The sequence below is a fragment of the Athene cunicularia genome, assembly GCF_003259725.1.
Source record: "Athene cunicularia isolate RWA chromosome 3 unlocalized genomic scaffold, athCun1 chr3_part1, whole genome shotgun sequence".
Classification (NCBI taxonomy): Eukaryota; Metazoa; Chordata; class Aves; order Strigiformes; family Strigidae; genus Athene; species Athene cunicularia.
In genome coordinates this window covers 53,729,314-53,749,324 of record NW_020799097.1, presented here as the reverse complement: position 1 = coordinate 53,749,324, position 20,011 = coordinate 53,729,314, and the positions used below count along the sequence as shown (strand labels likewise).

At 39.2% G+C, this 20,011-nt stretch overlaps 2 protein-coding genes across 3 annotated transcripts in view; one reads left to right on the top strand and one right to left on the bottom strand.

Moving 5' to 3' along the window:
- The first annotated feature begins 379 nt into the window (after positions 1-379).
- TRAPPC3L (trafficking protein particle complex 3 like) overlaps positions 380-20,011 on the top strand; it is a 30,395-nt gene continuing 10,763 nt past the window's right edge. Inside the window, exons 1-3 of one of the 2 annotated variants that reach the window (XM_026846259.1) lie at positions 380-484; positions 13,286-13,383; positions 16,272-16,371. In XM_026846259.1, coding sequence (XP_026702060.1) covers positions 13,382-13,383; positions 16,272-16,371 — 102 coding nt within the window. In that variant the 5' untranslated portion in view covers positions 380-484; positions 13,286-13,381. Of the gene's footprint in view, positions 485-10,060; positions 10,278-13,285; positions 13,384-16,271; positions 16,372-20,011 lie in introns of those variants that run through there. The other variant, XM_026846258.1, reaches the window with a different exon arrangement.
- On the bottom strand, positions 2,562-4,312 carry CALHM4 (calcium homeostasis modulator family member 4). The gene is made up of 2 exons (XM_026844520.1): positions 3,755-4,312; positions 2,562-2,966 (listed from the first exon to the last, which is right to left on the bottom strand). Exons 1-2 carry the CDS (start codon positions 4,310-4,312, stop codon positions 2,562-2,564), a joined length of 963 nt encoding a protein of 320 aa, XP_026700321.1.

The following is a 20,011-nucleotide window of genomic DNA, read 5'->3' as shown; positions in this document are numbered from 1 at the left end:
AGCGCTGGGGGCAGAACGGCCGGGCTGCGCCGCCCCGAAGCAAGGCCAGTCTTCATCATCTGCGCCACAGCTGCTCCGGATGCCCTCTCCCCGCGCGGGGAGCAGCAGCGTTCTCAATACGGGGGGTAGTCGGACTCCGTTACTTTGGCTTCTGAAGGTGCCTGGGCTCCCACCTGAAGAGGCAGGCAGCCTTCAGTGTGACTGTAAAAAGTGCGATGGCGGTTAGGCAGGTATTAGCTATTCGGCATTCTTTCATTGAAAATTTACAGACGGCAGCAAACCGAAGGGGCTTCAAAACTAATAGCACAAGAGAGCTACGAAGGCAGCCGAATGCCGTCTCAGCGTGAAAATGGAAGTTCATTTGAAGCAGCTGGAAAAAAAAAAAAAATTGGTGTAACAGCCTGGAGTTTAAAAGCACCTGCAAACTTTCCAGGAAACGTTCACACTGGTTTCAGAAGTTCCATCGCATAAGCGGTAGCATTATGTAAGTACAGAACAGGAGTGGTCAAGGCTAGCAACATTGGGAGCTCCCATACTTGGGGGTTACCTGCAAGGATGAATTTAAGACTGTTGAGGGTTAAGCAACAGCAAACCCTGATGGGTACTCAGGACACAGAGTAGTTTTAAGGTGCATCAGTTTCCTGGGGGTATAGCCAGCACTTTTTCCTCAGGTGCATTGTGCAAGCTCAGAGTTTCCAGAAAACTTTTTCCATGGACAGAATAATTTTCACTTCAGTTGATCAAACTGCCATTTTAAATTGGGGTAAGATGACTCAGGTTTTAGCAGGCACGGTTAGACTATTCAGTTAACAACTCATTGTTTTTTCTGTACTCATGAATTCCTTTGAAAGCTGTGCCTCCACTACCAATCCATGATGTGTTTCAGGGAACAGAAGAAGGAAAATGCACCAAATCAACTACAGTACTACAGCTGTATTTAGTACTATGAATTAATATACACTAACAAGGTGATAGTCTATTTGTAGATTGTCAGGCTGACTTCACAATGACAGATAGAGCTAGTACTTCCACTCAGCATTTTAGATTATAAACTATAAAAGAATGTACAGTGCAAATAGTAACTGGGACAAAATAGTGACACATGAAGTAGAAGTTAAAAGAATTTGACAGCTCGCTCTTTCTCTTAGCTGCAAATATTGCATCATTTTATACTGGTACTATAAAACAGGGGAAGATACAGCAGCTCTGGTGGGCACCTGGCATCCAGCCAGGGTCAACCCAGTACATATGTGAAAGTTTAGGATTCAGGTTAAGTACATAGGTGGGAATTTGTAAGAATTTGATCACTTATGTAAAATATGCATCATTCTCCAGTTATTCAGCACATACATTGTTTGCATTTTCTGAAGTGCTTTCTTCTGTTCAGAAGTTTAATCTTCAAGACCAAACACTTTTACCAAGATCTGCAGTTTAACTTACTTCTGGCTCCTGCATTTTCTAGTAAAATGTACTAAATTATATTCTTTCACTTCAACACTCTGGGGTCATTTATTAACAGCAGATAGCATCCTATAATACAGCATATGGCTTTATAGCACACACCTGTCTGTCCATGTGTACACAGCATGGCAGTACAGGAAGCATTAGGAGGAAGTATGCTATGCATGTGTGTCGTCCCCCCCTTAGAAACATCTGCACAGGGAGTTAGAGAGGAGATGACATGCAGTAACTTCACATCATGCCACACTGAATTAACACAAAACCATAATTAAGCCACCTTTCACTAAATTCTGTAGTTTTAATCACAGTAATAGTGGTACAACTGTGCCCATAAGTTATAAGTTTGTACAGCAGGCAAGCACACAAACACCCAAGAGATTTTGAAGTAGATAGTAGAAGGAATAGGAGACAGACCTTGCTAGTGCTTTTAACAAGAATACATTTGAACTCAGTTTTTCATGTGTAAAGTGTTTGTTCATATAGCTGCCCCCCTCATCCTGTGCCTCTCAGTGGGCATTTTATCTCATTACCAGAATTGAAAGTTCTCATCACTGTATCTAGACTCAGCCTTTGTTGCTGAAGTTTCCCCTTATGTTTCTTCCATGCTGCTGTAGCCACAGACTTAGCTCATAGTTAGCTCGGTATATTTTAACCACATAATACAATGAAGATGTGGAAGAGGAGAAATAAGGCACTTCTGCTAGGGGTCACTAAGATAAAGCTGGACATCTACTTTTGCTCTGTACAGAATGGGCTGACTCATAGGATGCAATCAAAATCTAGCTATTAATTTTTAAATATTTTTTTTAATGGAAGGAAGGTAAAAGCATTTGGGAATAGCTTTTCCTCCCAGTACATACTCAACCTTTTAACACAACTATTAGAAAGCAGAGCGCTGCAGCTTGGAAGAGCTCACCCTAATCTAGACGTAGACCATCCCATCCCACAGGAGTCAGACACCATCAGGAAAGGCATCTGCAAGCATGTGCTAAAGGACTACAATAACAAGATGTACTTGGGAAGTTCAGAGCAGCTCAGGCCTGATGTGGAGCTGGATGCATTCCTGCTTTTCTGCAAGGTGTCAATGGGGGCTTGGACCCTCAGGGCTGTGTTCTGATCACAGGGTCTTCATCCGTCTTCAGGTATTTTCCATTTACAGTCTCCTTGAGAGCCCAGTCATGGAGGAGGCTGTAGTCGTAGTGCTCCTCATCCACTCGTTTTAGAAAGGCCAGTCCAGAAATGGCTTGCCACTCTCGGAGAGAGGGGATACGTATTTCCTTCACATTTTCACTCCCTGGGACAAAGCCAAAGAACTTCCTTACATGCTGCATGGCATAGAGCCTGGAGTGCTGGTCTGTCGCTTCATCAAAGAGTGCCTGCTCATTATGGACATAGCTGCTCCAGTATCTGAAATGTAGAAAGCTGAGTGGGGAGAAACAGCTTGCCAGACAGTAAGACAGGAACACAGTGATGACTACCACAGCAATGAGAAGCCAGCCAGCCACCTTACAAAGAAAAAGAAAAGAAAAAAATAAAACTCTTATAGCTGAAAATACAGTAGTAACTTCTGAGCATCAGAAACTCCATAAGATGATCTTTACTTGCTTTTCCTGAATAACAAGGTTAAGGTATAGGCCTGGTAAGGGTCTGTTGCCATCAAACCCAGTCCCTGCCTACTGAAGGTAGCCATGTAGTAAAGTCACTTCTTTCTGTCAAGTTTAAGGGAGTTCTGTTGTACAATTTAAGGATTTTGCCTCCACAGCTATTGTGAGAACAGAAGCCATCTAATTCCCAGCCTATGTAAGCTTATAGCCTTTTTAAAACCAATTTTCTCTGAAGTGACAACTAAATGTTCCCCCTATTATTTACCCAATATGTAAGCTTTTTGAATTGAGAATTTAGAATTAAAACAGGATTTTAATTTGGTTCACATGGAGCTCTTGCAGCCTGGGCCCCTTAGTATCATGTTTCTTACACCTGAATGCAGAAGCTTCATACCCTCCTTGGCTCTTGAACTTCCATCTGTCTTACTTGACAGTATTTTTCAAGATACTACACAAGGAAGAATATATCCTCCAGTAGCAGTTAATAAATGGATCAACCAGACATAGTAATTCATATACCTAAAGTTCAGTTCCATTTACAGGAACAAAGCAGGCTTCAAAACACACAGAGATTTGGCACTCAAGGCCAAAGATACCGATCCTGTTTTATCCTAACATTTTGCCTGCTAAATTAACTCCAGTTCTCATCATCAGGTTTGCAGGCAACAGAAGCAACATGAGCTACTCACTTGTGACTGGTATCGAAGTAGGAGAATCACTTCATCTCTTGCCCGGGTCAGCTCCGGAGGAACTAACTGACTGCATGGAAATTCAGCCAATATCCTTTGGCGTTCGCTAGCAGTCACATTAGGATTAGCTCCATAATAATGCACAGAGACATACTCACTCATGGCACAGACATAGTATGAGCCATTTATTAGGGTCACTGCTAGCCATGTTACTGGAGCAACCAGGGCTCTCCCAGTGATGCTGCACAAGACGAAGCAGATCAGTTTGCACTGCAGTAACCGATTTGGTGTAGTCTCATCCTGAAAAGGAGAGCTTTTGCCTGTAACCAGCCTCCAAGTCTGGTTATTCAGGGCATAACCAACAACAAGAAGGATCAGCGCAGGAACTCCTAGGAAAGCTAGCCCATAGATAAGGTTCTGCCCAACATGACAGGGACAGCTGAATGTAAAAAAAGAGAAAAGTTGCTGCCCACCAATTGTCAGTATTGCAATTATAGCATTAGCAATAACAACCTCTTTGCCTTTTAAAAAAGTTAACCACTCTGGAAGGAGAGTCATTTTAAGTCTTAATCTTTACTAGAAGCTTTTTCCTTTAAGTTAAATATAATTAAAAGCTAGTATTATCTAATGTTAATAGCAGACTAAAAGAGAACAAACTCCAATAGCTTAAAAAAAACCCCAAACAACCATACTACTCTTTCTCCTCTTGCTAACTTTTGAGTCTAACAGCTGAAAGTTTGTTTGCTAGCTTTAAATATACTTAAAAGATCCCATCATGTGTTCTAACTGATTCAATAATTTATCTCAGTGGTTCTGGAACATTTAGCTTTTAGGCAATTGTGAGCTCTGCCAGCCCCTTGCTAATTGACTGAAACTAACAGTAATTTCTCCCTACCTTTTGGGTGACAGGCAATTCTATCAAACTGATGACTACACTATCAGGGTTAATTGTCAAGCTGTTTCTTAATCAATGGCAATTAGAAGAAGCATGGTGTGGGAGTAAGGGGGGAAAAAAAAAAAAAAGAAAAAAGAGAACTTTCAACTGTTGCTCATTAAAAAGCAACCAAACAAAGCCTTGCCAAGTGGACTGATTGTAAAAAAATGAAGCATTTAAAATGCTTCAACATTAAAATAAAACCAGAAAAGATTCCATAAGTTTCACAAAGTTTGGAATCCCTATTCTGTTCATGTTTTAATGTCAGGTCTGGTTCTGGGGCAATTTGCTCTCCAGATGCTGGAGTCTAAGATGTAGTTAGCTGCTAGACCATGAGGAATTTAGTGTTTCACCTGTAGTCTTTTCTAGACAGTGCTGAGTCTTTCCTTTGTAAGGTTTTTTTTTTTTTCTGGTAATGTGTAATCTGCTATTCACACAGTGTCAAGCCAGTTTAAGATGTGCTCATGATAATAGCTGACATTTATATAGCATGCTTGTGATCCAAAGTTTTGAGATTTTCTGTATGTATCATCAATCCCATTCTGTGGGCAGAGGTAGATAGAAATTTTTCAGTTAAACCATTAATATTGGGATGTATGATCTGAGCTTTCAGCATCTCTTACAAATCAAGCCTTAAACAGAGCTTAATTCAAAATGTTTCACTCCTGATGATTTTGTCTGGGTCATGCTTTGTCTATGGTCATGTTATCCAGTAGTTCTGTATATTGCATACCCCAGGCTGATCTGAATATGCAAATACTTGTGTTTAAGTTCTGAGAGGTCTAACTACCTGTAATATAAACACTTTTACCAAGAACAGAAAAAAAAAATTAGCCAGAAAGTCTATGAGGAAAATTTTCTTCCTATTACAGATGGCTATCTCCATCATGTGTGGACTTGGTGGCATGATATAATAGTGTCTAACTGTACAGCCTCTTCTCTCTGCTTGTGGAGAGGGTTGCTAATAATAGCTTTCATCTCAAAAAGTACTTTTAGTGCCCATGGTATCTGCTTGGATGGCAGAGACACTCTCACAGCTGTTACACACATGGATGGCATGTCACACACGCCTTGACTATTTCCTAGACAAGAACTTGTTCCTCCAGTGTGCCGTTAAGGTGGACACCTGCTTGTCTCACTCCCATTCAAACAAGGTCATTGCTGGTAATTGGCTGTCAAAACTATGTGACACCATTACACAAAAGCGATAGAGAAACATGCTGAAACATCCAGCAACACTTTGCTTACAGCTTTTCTGGAACCTGTTGTTAAGTACTTGGTTGTTTGCACAGAGCAGTAGCACAAAATCCCAGTGCTGTCTGAACACTGCCATTTTGAATCTTCATTTTCTTTCAGTATCAGAGGATCTTCAATAATATTTTTTGTTTTTGTACTAGTGGCATTATATTTAGAAAAAAACCCAAAACTCCTTTAAATTCAGTGAAATTAATCCAACGGGCTATTACAGAATTATTTCGAAGATATGTTTTATGCCTCAGTTCATTTTAAAATCTCCAATTGATTGCTGCTGAGCTTTCTTTGGGAACCCATTTCTTATTTTGTTTATAAGGGAGAAAAGCTTTCCCAAGCATCGCTTGTTTACTCAAGAAACACATTAGATGTGAAACTGAAGAGATGTGCAACACTGAAATATTCAGTCAGCCTGAGGCTGTTGAATGAGACAGTTTATATTATAGAATCAATACAACAACTTTGTAGTGCTGCATTGTCACTTCTTTGGCATTTGCTTTCATGTCATGCTGTAAATAATCCTGCTGCGTCATCTTATTGTGGAACAAATTACAGGCTTGGATTCCATTAAGAGCTTGGGCAGCACATCAGATCTTTTAAGTACTAGCCTTTGCAGAGGAACCCAGAGTCCTGAGGCAGACATTTAGGCTCTTGATCAATGCCTAGGAAGAGTAAGGACTAAATGCAATCCAAAATACCACTACCTGAGGTGACAGCCAGCTTGCCTCTGAGGCAAAGAGATGCTTATAGCCGACCTCTGAGGCAAACAATACATGGGCAAACCTTAGCCATGGTTTTGCTTGTCATTTTGCAGGGCTCTGTCCGCTTGAATTCACTGCCAGGAACCTCACTTATGAGAGTCAGTGATTTTTTTTTAAGAACTTAGAATGGTTTGTCATTTTTTTTTTTAAACATGGTTATTGGAACACATACTACACCTTCCTATCCTCCCATACACAAGCAAGCAGGTTTTATTCTCTTGTTTGCTTTTTATTGAAATAAAGCAGCCATGGCAAAAGGGAGAGATTGGTTTCAGTTTCCTTCTCAATCTGATCTGGTCAAAACTCACTCACTCATCTCTTTCTTCCAAGAGCTCAGTTATTATTAGTGATGTGGTGTGACTGTGGTGGGAAGAAGCTGTATTGTCCATTTTTCCTGCCATAGCTCTACCAGTTGTACTTAGGTGCCCCACAGAGAGGATTCAGATATTTACTGGATCAGAAAAAATATGAGGATTTTGTTATCTAATGGCCAGTAAAAGGTAGAGAGAAAGAGGGAAGTGTTTTTCTATTTTCCATCTGAAAGTTGCTTCCTGTAAAGTTTGTAGGAGGAGACTGAACCCTGATCTCTCCAGTCTTGGGCAAGTGTTTTCATCATCGAGCAGTCAAAAGGCTGATGTTTTGTGCCTCCTTTAGCGGCATTTTGAGTTACATTTTGCATGGATATCAAGCCTGCCTGTGCATGTTAGAAAGCATCCTATGACAGTACCTGCATGGCAGATTTCCTGTGGGGGTGTAGGGGAGCACTGCCCACGTCCTGTGTTCTGCCTGGTTGCAGGTTGGCTTCAGGCTGCCAAGTCATTTTCACAGTCTCTTTGGCCTGGTTAAGGGAAAAGTTCCTCTCCCCTGGAGAGGAGAGCAAACAAAAGCCTGATCCTGTATTGTTCTAACTTGGACACCCATCTTCTGTTGCAAGTGTGTTCTTGTTTTGACTCAAAGAACTTTTTAAGGTATTTTTTTAGGCATTTGATACCTCATTATTGACCTTTATATTGCACTCTGCTCTGGGATATTCATGTTTGGGAAAATCCTTAGATACTGGACTACTAAAGAGATCTACAGGTTTCAGCTTTTGCTTAATAACCAGGCCACTATAAGAGACAGGGTGCTAGTGCACATTTTAATGCATGCTTTTGAACTTTAGGAGATATTTTGTGTAATTTTTTTCAGTTTAATGTGAATGAAGAGAACTGATGTAATCTAGTGCACAAGCAGTGTGCAAGACCAACCTTCCTGGGTATTAAAAAGGTGGATTTGTTCTGTTCCTGAAGATGTGGATGCAGTCCACCATTGACTTGTTTCCCTCCCTGAGGCCATGGAATCCCCGGTTTATTTGGGTACACCATTTCAGCTTCATTTTCTCAGTCAAGTGCAAACCTTTCAGAGTGTAGTGTGTTCTACCTGATACATCGTATTATATATGTAAATTAACATGTATACACATGTGCACGTATGTATTTTCAACACAATGCTGATGTGTTCTTACCATTCATTGCACTGTGATCTACAATGTTCCTTCATGATTGTAGTATTAATAATGCTGGCTGAAGTAATTCATCTTTATATTCAGAACTGGATAAAAAAAAGGTGCCTATTTATGGGTAGCCTTAAGTGCTTTATGATGGTTTCACTGCAGTTAAATTATGCTAATGACAATCTTTTAGAGCTGCTTTTTAAAATGCAATGCAGTACACTTTCTTAGGGAATATGGGATAACTCTTGTAATGAGAGACCTATTTGGTGTTTGTCACCAGTTGGAGACAATCTGAGAAACAAACCTATCTAAGGACTCAATTTAGAAATGCAAGTAACTATCAAGAGAATTGTAATGTTGGGCTTTTATAATTTATTTCAATTTAGTTATGGGAAATACCTACAACAGTTTCACTTATAAAATGGAGTTGGATTTTACAGGACCAGAAAAGTGCCTAGAAAAAAATAGAAGAGGCTTATTATATTGTAAAGTTGTCAACACCGGCTCATCATTCTGTGTAAAATGAAAGCTGTTAGGATGACTATGTTTTCCATAGATAGAATCATAGAATTGTCTAGGTTGGAAAAGACCTTGAAGACCATCTAGTGCAACCATTAACCTAACACTGGCAGTTTCCAACTACACTGTATCCCTAAGCACTATGTCGACTCTACTCTTAAACACCTCTAGGGATGGGGACTCCACCACCTCCCTGGGCAGCCCATTCCAACACCTAACAACCCCTTCTGTAAAGAAATGCTTCCTCATATCTTGACCAAACCTTCCCTGGCACAACTTGAGGCCATTACCTCTTGTCCAATCACTTATTACTTGGTTAAAGATACTCATCCCCACAAAGCTGAAAACCCTTTTATCTGTCCTATATTTTGTTGTTGAATTGTGTCATAACTTTCAACTACCATATTTTAAAGTAAATTAATCCTTCTTATCCCAAATGAATCACATCTGCTGCTTTCTGTGTATCTGGAGTAAGTACCTATGATTTTACTCTAGCACTGAATCTTTTAATTAGTTGAAATTTTGTAACAGCATGGCATTCAGATAAGGCCATGTATTTTTACTTCCTTTCCTGATAGGACTCAGTGGGAATATATGTGGAGGTAAGTCCTAAAAGGAAAGACAGCTATCTGATTAATTTCTAAATTCACTAGTGACCATTGCCTAAATTTACTGCAAATGTAATACTAAGAGAATAGGCCAAATTTACCTCAGGGGAATACAAAAAAATAAGATGAACCTTCCTGGATGTTCGTAGCAGGGATGTTTACAAATAGGGGTTATCACAGGTTAAGAATAATGTAAGGTCCCCTAGAAACACCATTAAGGAAAGTGCCACTTGCACAAGCTGGCAGCTGTAGCAGGTCCACAGTTTATTCCTCTGGGAATCTGGGTGCTCTAGATGTGTCCTGACAGCTTTGTGGAAACATGGTGGTAGTAGTGCTTTGTAACCCATACTGCTGCTGCCTTGGCAGACATGAACTCACCAAACTAAAGCAGTCAGAGCTGACAAAAGACTCACTCCTTCAAATTGAAAATGATCAATTTTTTATTACCTTATGCAGCAGTATCTTGCAACTGTGTTGTTTTTTTTTTCCTCAGAGAGGGAGATTTTTTTAACCCTCCAAACACCAAAATCTGAGATAAACAACAGAATTAATTTGCTGTCCCCAAAAACGTAAGACCTGTGAATCTCTTGGGGCTGCCCTGTTTGACTTCTCATGGCTGTTTGCTGTGTATTTGATTACAAACCATTCTTATGGATGGAGTGCTTTTTTATGTTGTATACAGGGACAGATCTGTTGCGGGTCAGATTCCTCCCAAAGGGCTTGGTACACAATAGGAGGAGCATTAGCAGCTTTACAGATTGCAGCAAACACATCTCATGCAAAAGGCAGAAGAGCAGAGAGGAGAAAACTTTAGAGAAGGGAAAGAGGAAATACAGTGATTGAGAGAAAACTGTGCTGCTTGAGGAAGACAAGACATAAACTGACAATCAAGTACATCAGGTGTTACACAAGCAACATGTCTCGCCCACCAGGAAGAAAGCAGGAGAACCACAAAATAGTAAGACATTTTTGTAATGTGCGGTTAAAATTGTGCATGGAGTAAGAATAAGCTGTTATTGTATTGATGTGTTTTATACAGTCATGTTTCTGAATACCCTCAAAGTACTGAAAGGATGGGGACGAGTCTGCCAGCATGAGAACAGAAGTACTGACAGCATTTATGGCTACCTTGGGACCCCCTTCTAAGCTGCCAACAAGCTGACAGCTATTAAGCATTGACATAAAACAGCCTGTCCATAGAACCTGGAGTCTGTTTGACTCAGCAGTAATACTGAGATTTGCTCTAGGAGCCTTCATATCTATCTCGTACCTTGCCTATTACATGAAATGATTTTCAGGCAGTCCTGCCCTCAACATGAATCCTTGAGGCCAACACTGTTCTTGTTGTGAAGAAAAGAAGCTGCACTGGCCACGTCTCTAGCTCATGAACTGTCACAGGAATAGATAGCTCGTCTGGGGCTGCAGTATATCTTGTACCCACTGTGTGCCTACTGCATAGTACACCATGCCTGCTTTTGGGGGTTATGTTGCATGAGCAGCGATCCTCCTTCATCCTCCTAATGTTGCATTTTTTCTATGCACAGGGAGGGCACCATCACAGGATCTCAACATCTGGCTTTAAGGCCAAAATCTGATTCCGGGGGAAACAATGGTAAAACTGTAGCCATTGTCTTTGAACATTGGCTTTGAACATTGATCACATAGCACAGAATTCTATCAAGTAGAAGATACATAGACCACAACTTCCTTCTTTGTCTGCACTTCATGTTATTATTCTCCTAAAGCTCCAGCAGTTATTTTAAATATACTGCACGTGAGATTTTCCTAAGAGGCCTTCTTAAACTTCATGGTCATGAAAAAGCAGCATTTTGTGCCATTTGTGCCATACCTGTTATTCTTCTTCCTGTTCTCTGGCAGTGATGTGTCTAAATACAAAAAACCTAGATAGAAAGTCTCCTCAGAATCTTTATCTGTGGTTGAAAATTTCTAACTGTTTAGGAATATTTTATGACAAGTCCAAAAAACCAAAGTGCCATAATGCAGAAATAAGGCCACAGTGGTTTGAAAACCCTCTAATAGTATTGTGTCTTGAAAGTAATATGTTTGCATCTAAAAGTATAGTTAGTAAGGAAGAGAGAACATACACAACTGTAAAAGACTGATAACAGAACCAAAGTGACTGTCTCGCTCACTGGGCATTTAACTGCATTCTTTTACTTTATCCCTAGTGCTGAGATTCTGAACAGACTTAGGAAAGATGAGGATAAAGTTCCTGAGACTGGGGTCTGCTCAGAAGCAGAGGTCTAAGTGCTGAGAGAGATTTTTGGTAAAAGATAAAAATGCCAGCTAAGTTTATGTGCCTCTGTGGTTAGATAGTCATTAAATGAAACACAGAGAGAAAGCAATTTCTGTTCTTTGTTTGGATGGTTCAATTCCATGCAAGTCTTTCTTCAGGAACTTGGAGCCTTAGGGCTGTCTGGATGGTTAATGGTGATTTTTTCTAGGAGTTGGAGTACTGGAGGATATGCCAATTTCTGTAAAGGTGACAGAGATCTGCGCTGAAAAAAAGAGACTATAATATAAAGTTAATATACATATGTTTATGGGAAAATACTCCAACTAATTGCAAAAGTGGTTGATAAATATAATTATGTTAATATAGCATGTTTAAGTTTCTCTACAGTATTTTCTTACTACAGCACAGACTTTTTGCTGAAACTGGAACAATACAGAAACTGTATGATATCCATTTACTCCATTAAAAACTTGTTAATGGGAATTTGTCAATGTGCAATATTATTGTAACCAGGAGTTATCACCAAGGCAACTTTAAGAAATGGTTCCATGCTCCTTAAGATTTCAAACAGTGCCTTGTTAAAATGGAATCATTGATTAAACTCTGAGCTTTTGATGCAACGGAAACAGGAAGAGGTCTTTCCACTAAGCCACTCTTCCTTTCCTTGTGTGATTTGTTTTATTGTTTTTATTGGCATTTACTATTATTTTTCCATAGGCTATAAACAAAAAGCACCACTAGTCTGCCCACATGACACAGGCCTATAGTACTTACTTTAATTAATTCCTGTCCAAGAAGTTTAGTGAGAGTCAACCTAGTTTCTCCCCTAAAGGCCAGCTGCTACTCCTGCTAAATATAGTCAATTCTGCAGTGCCACAGAGTGATCTGGCAGAGGAGGGAGGGAAGGAAACTTTCCTCCAGATTGGTGCACAGCTGAAGAACCCAGACTAGTAGTTGTGACAGGATCTGTGTGGGGATACGCCTTTGACCTTTTCAGTTGCTCTCCATGCTCCTTGGACAGGTGGCTGTAATCCTCATCCATCCCCTTCTTCTTGCTCATGTGGTGGAGCCATACCAACCATGTCTTCTGTATTGATACAGAAATAATGGCACAGTGAGATTGTCCACAGGCATTTGGAGAACTAGTATTGATAGTGATTTAGACTTGTAAAGTCTGATAAAGAAGGGGAAATCTCAAGGGGGCTGATTCTTTTCTACTTTGCTTCTTATTCTTTACACTTGTGTTGAATTACAGTATTTTAGCATTATTCTGAGCTTTTTTTTGGGGGGGGGTGTGGTGGAAAGGAAGCTGATGAACTGAATCATATCAACCATGTTTGCGAAGGAACTGGAATTTCAGTGTATATACTGTTGTTCCTGTTGTAAAAGGACTAATAGCTCATTGCCTCAACTGTTCTTCTGCAACTAAACACTTGTCATTAATCTTGGATGCAGGAATGTACCTGATGAAAGTAGCTGTATCCCAAGAAATGGTATTTCTGACAAGCAAGATCCCTGCACAGAGACTCAAGTGATGATCAAGTCAGACTGTCACACTTGAATTGTGGATTTCAGTGATTACACATACATGGACAAAAGTTGTTTAATGGGAATGTTATTTTTGCTTGTTTTAATACAGTAGAAGCCTAAAAGTGTGAAAATATTTGATTCTACTTTGCGTCATTTTCCCTTTCCACTTTTTCTGGCAGAGTGGAGAACTTTTTGTACTGACATATGGGGCCTTGGTAGCCCAGCTGTGTAAGGACTATGAAAAAGATGAAGATGTCAACACCTGTTTAGATAGAATGTAAGTACTGCTTTAAATGATCAGCTTTATCGATAATGCTATTTTTTCACCTGTCTGTTACCTTTCAGCTTTATGTCTGTTATTTTATGAGTTCCAGCACTGTCTAGAATTACAGAGATTATGGGGATAAGGTTCAATATTCTGTTAACAGAAATAACACTGATCTGTGAATGAAGATCTACAATCAGCTTTTGAATTCTCAGAAGAAAAATGACGGTTGTTTTGACAGCTTACACTTGTTTCTTATTGGTCCTGTGTTAAGCTAACTAATAATATAAAATCCTAATTTTTGTCTATTTCCATGTATTAATTTTCAAATTCCATGTTAACTCTCCTGTTTCTTCATACCCATGTTATTTCAAACTAGACAAGCCTTTTCTTTCTCACAGGTGTTTTCTAGTTAACATGCCTTTCTGTGACCTTCCTGTGGCTCCCCCTCATCTAGCAACATGGTGGTTTCATGATTTAGACAGCTAAGGAGTAGTCACAACTCCAGGTTGTAGGGATTTCACTTAGGTGACTCAGTCAAGAGGCAGAATCCTTTTGTAGTCAGTCGTCTTCTCCGAGGGTGTAATTCAGGTGTCTGATTTGGGAGCTCTGAACTGTCCCCTGAGGCCTGTCTGTCTTCCCCACTCCATGGGTTAGGGGCAGACAGGCCTCTCGCCTTTAAAAGTCCATACAGCAATGAGTGAGATGGCACAAGTTGTTAATGAGGAACTGATTTTTACATGGATAACCTCTTTAGAAAATGAAGCTCCTGTGTTTATAGGAGCCTGCCATCCTGACTGAGATTGTAGGCATTATCACCGTAAAAATAAAAATGTCACAGAAAATAAGCAAGAAACTACTTTTGACCTGGTTAACAAGAAGATATACTAAGATCTTAATCAGAAGAATAAGGCCTGTGTTTTCAGGCAAAACAGACATGCAAAATCGATTTACAACAATCACAGTGGGTAAAATACCTAATGACTTTACTATTAATCTGAAAGCCTGCAAAGAAGCAGTAGTCCAATAGCTAGCAATGGAAATGAGAAAAAATATCATTGATTGGAAAAAGAAAAAAAAAATTATCCCTGACTAAGAAGGGGCAATATCCCTTGGGTGTTTTTTTGATATTAATCCCTCATTCAGCTCTGATGAAAATCATATATTTTAAAGAGTACAGACATTTCTGATGCTATGATAGAAGTTACTAAAGGGTAATTTTGGAAGATGTGGAGACATATTTTGCTTCTTGTGTTTTAATTATTATAGCTGGCTTTATAAAAACTTTTTGTTTTTCTCTTGATAAAGACTTGATAATATAATGACAGGTTTCATTAAAACAGCATGGCCATCTTTACTTCTGTGAAGATGAAAACAACTCAGCTTGAGGAAGGAACCTTAGAGTTTAGCAGACCTGTGACAACTTGGAACAGTATTCTTAGATCTCTGTCTATATATTAGTACATATATAACACGTAGTGAGAATGGTGTTTTTCATTGTACAGTTGCCAAGTAACTACTTGTAGATTTATTATTCATTTGACTTTGCAAATCTAAGGCATAAAAGTTGAAAAGGATCTAAGTAGTCATGTACATCACCAATAAATAACTTGATAACTGCTGATGACATATTTACCAACATTACTGATATTGATACTTAGGCAATAAATAAATATTTCATTGTTTTCTGATGCATGACATACTGCAATTTTAAACTTCATGATGCCAAAACCACTTTTTGTTCCTGTCATCACATTAGACATCAGATCAGTTTTTGGCTTCTTTTCAAATACGTGGTACAAAATCAGTAAGAAAATCCATCGAGTTCAGGCTGTTTCACTCAGGGTGCCTCTGACAAACAGGCAGAGACTGCCAACATCCACATAAATGGAAATGAAAAATTCCCTAGAAACATTTCTGAGTTGAATTCACATTCTTTGATAACATTTGTGTCAATCTCTTTCCCTTTTTTAAAAAAATGCTTGGAGGCATAGCTATTTGGCACACTGTAGTAACTGACCTTTGTTAATATGTGAGAGCTAGGCATGAATATTTGTTTTATAAAAAATTCCATTAACTTCTATCCTTTTTTATTTAGTTTCTCTGAAACTGTAGTGTTTTAAATACAAAATGAAGATGATGTTGTACTGAAACTGTATATTAACTAGCAAATTTGGATTTTTTCTGCAACTAGTAGATGAAGGGAGAGAACAGGTTAGAAAAAAGACAAAGAGGCAATTGTGGAGGAGGAATGAAAAATGAGGTGAAGAGATAAGAGGATAAAGTGAAAGAGATCAGGTGTGAGTCCGTTTCCTGTGGGTTTTTTCTGGCACCTGGATGCATCGCTGAGGGTGTCCAGGATTTGCTGAACTCTGTACCAGCCCAGAGGTGAATGCTGTGACCTGAAGGGGCAGTTGCTTTGTTCTCCTTGACAGAGACAGTGTGAGATGAACTCTGGGAATCAGAGGGGAATGGAGAAAATCCTGTGCTCTGTCACTCTGTCCTATTTTTAGTGACAAAGCAGTATTAATCAGGTGTATTATTTATATATTATTCATACATTTTACTCATATATCTAACATCTAATATTTTTTTATATGTGTAAATATAAATGTGTATATAGACAGTGTGTATATGAACAACATTCATATCGTCCTTGCCAGGAGTATTGTGCTTAAAAGAGTATGATTTCTTAAATGATTACATGAACAGAAATGCCACTGTGCTGCAAAATGTGGTAGGAAGAAGAATCTAGACCAGTAAAATCTGTTGTCCTCAAAGCCATTCGTTTAGGAAAATGCAGCTGTTTTGCTGAGAAAGCACAAGAGACAGGTTAGGGAGATGGTAAGTGGAAAGAAGTTCCCTATTTTGAATGTTAATTTTCTTTGTTTTCTCCTCAGGGGATATGGCATTGGTGTAAGGCTGATTGATGATTTTTTAGCTCGTTCAGCTGTGAAAAAGTGCCGCAGTTATTCTGAAACTGCAGACATGATTGCACAGGTAAATAAGATTTACATTCTCTAGAGCTTCATCAGCTTCAGTGGTCTTAGCTTTTCCCTCCTTCTCTATCAGTTTGCTCCAGAACAGTTACCTACACTTTCTGCTATATCATAATTGTCTTATCAAAAAGCACTCCCCAATCACACCCATGCTTCCACTGGGTGAAGTACAGCATTTTCCTTATCTACAACTTCATATCAACTAGTAGCTCACAGAGATTGGCCTTGAGAGGAGACATCAGTTTCTACCTCTAGCATAGTGCTACACCATGCTGCGAAAAAAAACACCAACATTCAACAGAACACAAAAAATGTGATGTTTAGTGAGATAAGACTTTTGCAGATGTTCTTGACAAACCCACAGTGGGTTGTCAGAACCACAGAATTGGTTCACATGGGTATTAGTGTTACAACTGAATTGAGGACAGAAAACACAAAATGGGATATCACTTGTGAGAGGCTGCCAACCCACGACCTAAACTGACCTTAAAGTCAGTTGCTAAGCTGAAATTAAAATTCTTCAATTTCTAGTAGCCTATGAGGTGTTTTGCCATTAGAAGAATTAAAAAGTTTCTTTTTGTTTGTTGCAGCTTAAGCTGATTTCTTCTACTCTTGCCAGAGAATGCAGCAAACAACAAAAAATGATCCAGTTTTAGCAAACTTCAAATCACATATTCCCTCACTTTTTTCCCTTTTTCTAGGAGCATAAACCTTAACCATCTCATACGGATCTTAAACTCTGATATTCTCTACTCCTGCCATCTGAATCTCCTCAGAATCTCCATAATTATCTTAGATGTTTTTTAACCTTAAAATGATAATATTAGGAATAAACTGCAGAATTTTCTGCAAAAGGAAGATTTGGCAGAGAACTGTAAGAAAGGAAAATGAGAAGAACATTTTCCTCACTACCCACAATTCTAATAATAAAATCAAAAAGATAGAATCACAGTGGGTACTTTTACCTTCTTTGATGGAAATTTCCCTTTTTATTGAGTAGTCTTTCACACTACTGTCAGACAAGAAAAACCTAGGAGAAAATTAAGTGGCAATACACAGGTTTCTAAGGATGCTTTTTTGCCCTCATGGGCAAGTCAGATTTCCTGGGGAAGCTCAAAGAGAAATCCATAGGACATATAGCCCCTTTAGGCTGCTGAGTCACTGTGAAGAAGGTGGTAGTTCATAAATATTGAGTTAGCTCAGGCTAATACCTGCTCAGGTAATAGCAAATGATCCCTTTTATCCTTTATTATTTTCAGCTATGAAGTGTTGACAGTGAAGATATGCCTGGGCTTTCCCAATGGCAAAAATTAACCACACTTTATAACAAAGAACTGTTTGCTAGGTAGTCATTTGTTTTAAGAGGAGAGATCAGGGCATCAGTTAATTGAACTGAGACTCATTTCCATTTTCTCATTTGAGGAGTCAAAAATATGCCTGGCAGACTTTTTGATTACTTGAGAATTACCAGCAGCATCAACTAAATGTGAACATTATTATGTTTAACTGCCGACTGCAGAACTGGGAAAGAACAGGCTTTCTCTACAGTGCACCAGTATATGTTGGTTATACAGGAGTGTCTTGGTTCAAAGTGTACGTGGATGTTTGATCCAGGCAGTGACAGCGGTGACACCTTACTGGACCCAAGTAGGGTCAGATGCACAAAAAATACATGTAAAGATGATCAAAAGGTTTTTATTACTTCAGCATCCCAGCAGGGGTTTCCCAGCAGTTACCCAAGCGAGGTAAACAGCAAGTGGGGAGGTCCAAGGCACTGTGGAGCAATGGTCCATGGCAAGGAACAATTGGTGTGGACTCATTAAGTTTTTATGTGAGAATGTGCATGTGCAGTAAATCTAGGTGACACGATGGCTAGTGGATAGCCTTGCAGGTGGACACATATGGAGAAACCCATCCAAGAACAACATAAGCAACAATATGCTACAATGTGAAATAGAAATCTCTGCTGCCTTAACAGAGCATAAAGGGATTTATTATAAAGAATCTGGGAAACAGCTGTATTGACTTCCATTGCCTATCTTCTCGCCATTCTTCCGCATGTAACCATATGATGTTATCAGGTGATGTGTGATCCTGCTCACATTAACCATGTCAGAAATACTTATGTTACATCTGACTGAAATGGAGGGACATAAGTTTTGTTATCACTCCAGAATGCTTGTCATAGATGAACTGATGGCTGTTACAGAAATACAGACAGGACCTCTGCACTTGCTGTTGCTGGTAGGGCCATAAAGTGCACATAGGCACAACACACACATACACCATGATCTGCCAAAGTTTAAAGCAGAAGCAGGTAATGTTATTAAAAGCCAGCCAGATCCCATTAGCTCACAGAAGAGTGGAAACTAAATTTTTTCCTGAAGTAAAGTGTATTTTGGAGTCTCAGATGTATAACGAAGCTTCTCCTCTGGAGGAGCTGACCCAGGTTGGACATCCACTGGAGACAGTGAGGGCAGCTGAATGAAAACCATGAGACAAGCAGCATTTCAGTCACCATATTAAAATACAGTCTCTTTAAAAGAATGATACCAGGCTGCAAAATCATGGTTTTGTTCACTTTTAAGTTATTCTTTGGGTGGTATTTGTATTTTATTTTGTCTGGATTTTCACATATATGCCAGATATCTGGCTTTCTGGTTCCCTTATTTACAAATGCTTTAGTGCAGTTGAACCATCATTCTTAAGTACAGCGGATTCAACAAAATACAGTGTGAAATTAACCATCAAAGTAAGGGAAAAGACACTATTTCTCTGCAGGTTTTAGTTCAAAAGAGACTTGCCGAGAGAACTAAAATCACTTGGAAAGATTAGAACGAACTTTAAAGCACACAGTCTCTTGAAAAGATTATTTTTAGCAAACTAAAATAGGAGTTCTATAGTAGGAGTGTAACCTTTCTGACGTAAAATGTGATATGGAAAGCATTTTCACATTTCTTTGGCAAAACGTTTTTCAAATAGTCTTCAAGCACATTTGTCTGAGGCACATATCAACAAAGCACATGTAAAATGACTGTTGCAAGTAACTGCAAATACACTATTAAAGTTATCAGTTCAGAATTACACAGCTGTTTACATGATCTCTTTAACTATTCAACAGTAGTGTTCTCAGCCAAGAGAAGGTTCTTAAATACTTAACTGTACTAACTCTTCTGAGGTAGAAATCTATTTAAGGATGGGCATATAGAGTAAAACCAGTTCAAAGTTAAAGCAATTAAGGCAGTTAGGCAGTTCAAGTAGAGCCAAACCTCCTGTAAACATCGCTGTTATCCTGCAGTCCTTTGGAAAGCAAAGGAAAAGTCTGTAAAATTAGGCTGTGAATATTCCCTGTGGAAATGGAAAGAGATTAAGCAAATGAAAAAATATAAAATGAGGAGTACAGAGCCAGTTTACCATATTAAGAAATAAATACCAGAGGAAAAAGGCACCTAAGGCAGTGACTGAGGGCTTAAAACTTCAACTATGGGTTGAGACTACAAAGCCTGGGATTTACTGCTAATTTATACTGGACTGGAGAAGGGCCAACAAGCTTTGATGATAAGTCAAAGTGAGTCTTTCTACACTGAATTCCCATAGTGCTCACTGACTTCTCATGTTGGTGTTGTGACTTCGCATGGTTA

Excerpts from the sequence above, each read along its gene's own strand:
- CALHM4 (XM_026844520.1), bottom strand. The coding sequence starts at position 4,312 with ATGACTCTCCTTCCAGAGTGGTTAACTTTTTTAAAAGGCAAAGAGGTT. Across the intron at positions 2,967-3,754 it reads TACTTCGATACCAGTCACAA|GTGGCTGGCTGGCTTCTCAT; the intron begins GTGAGTAGCTCA and ends TTTCTTTGTAAG.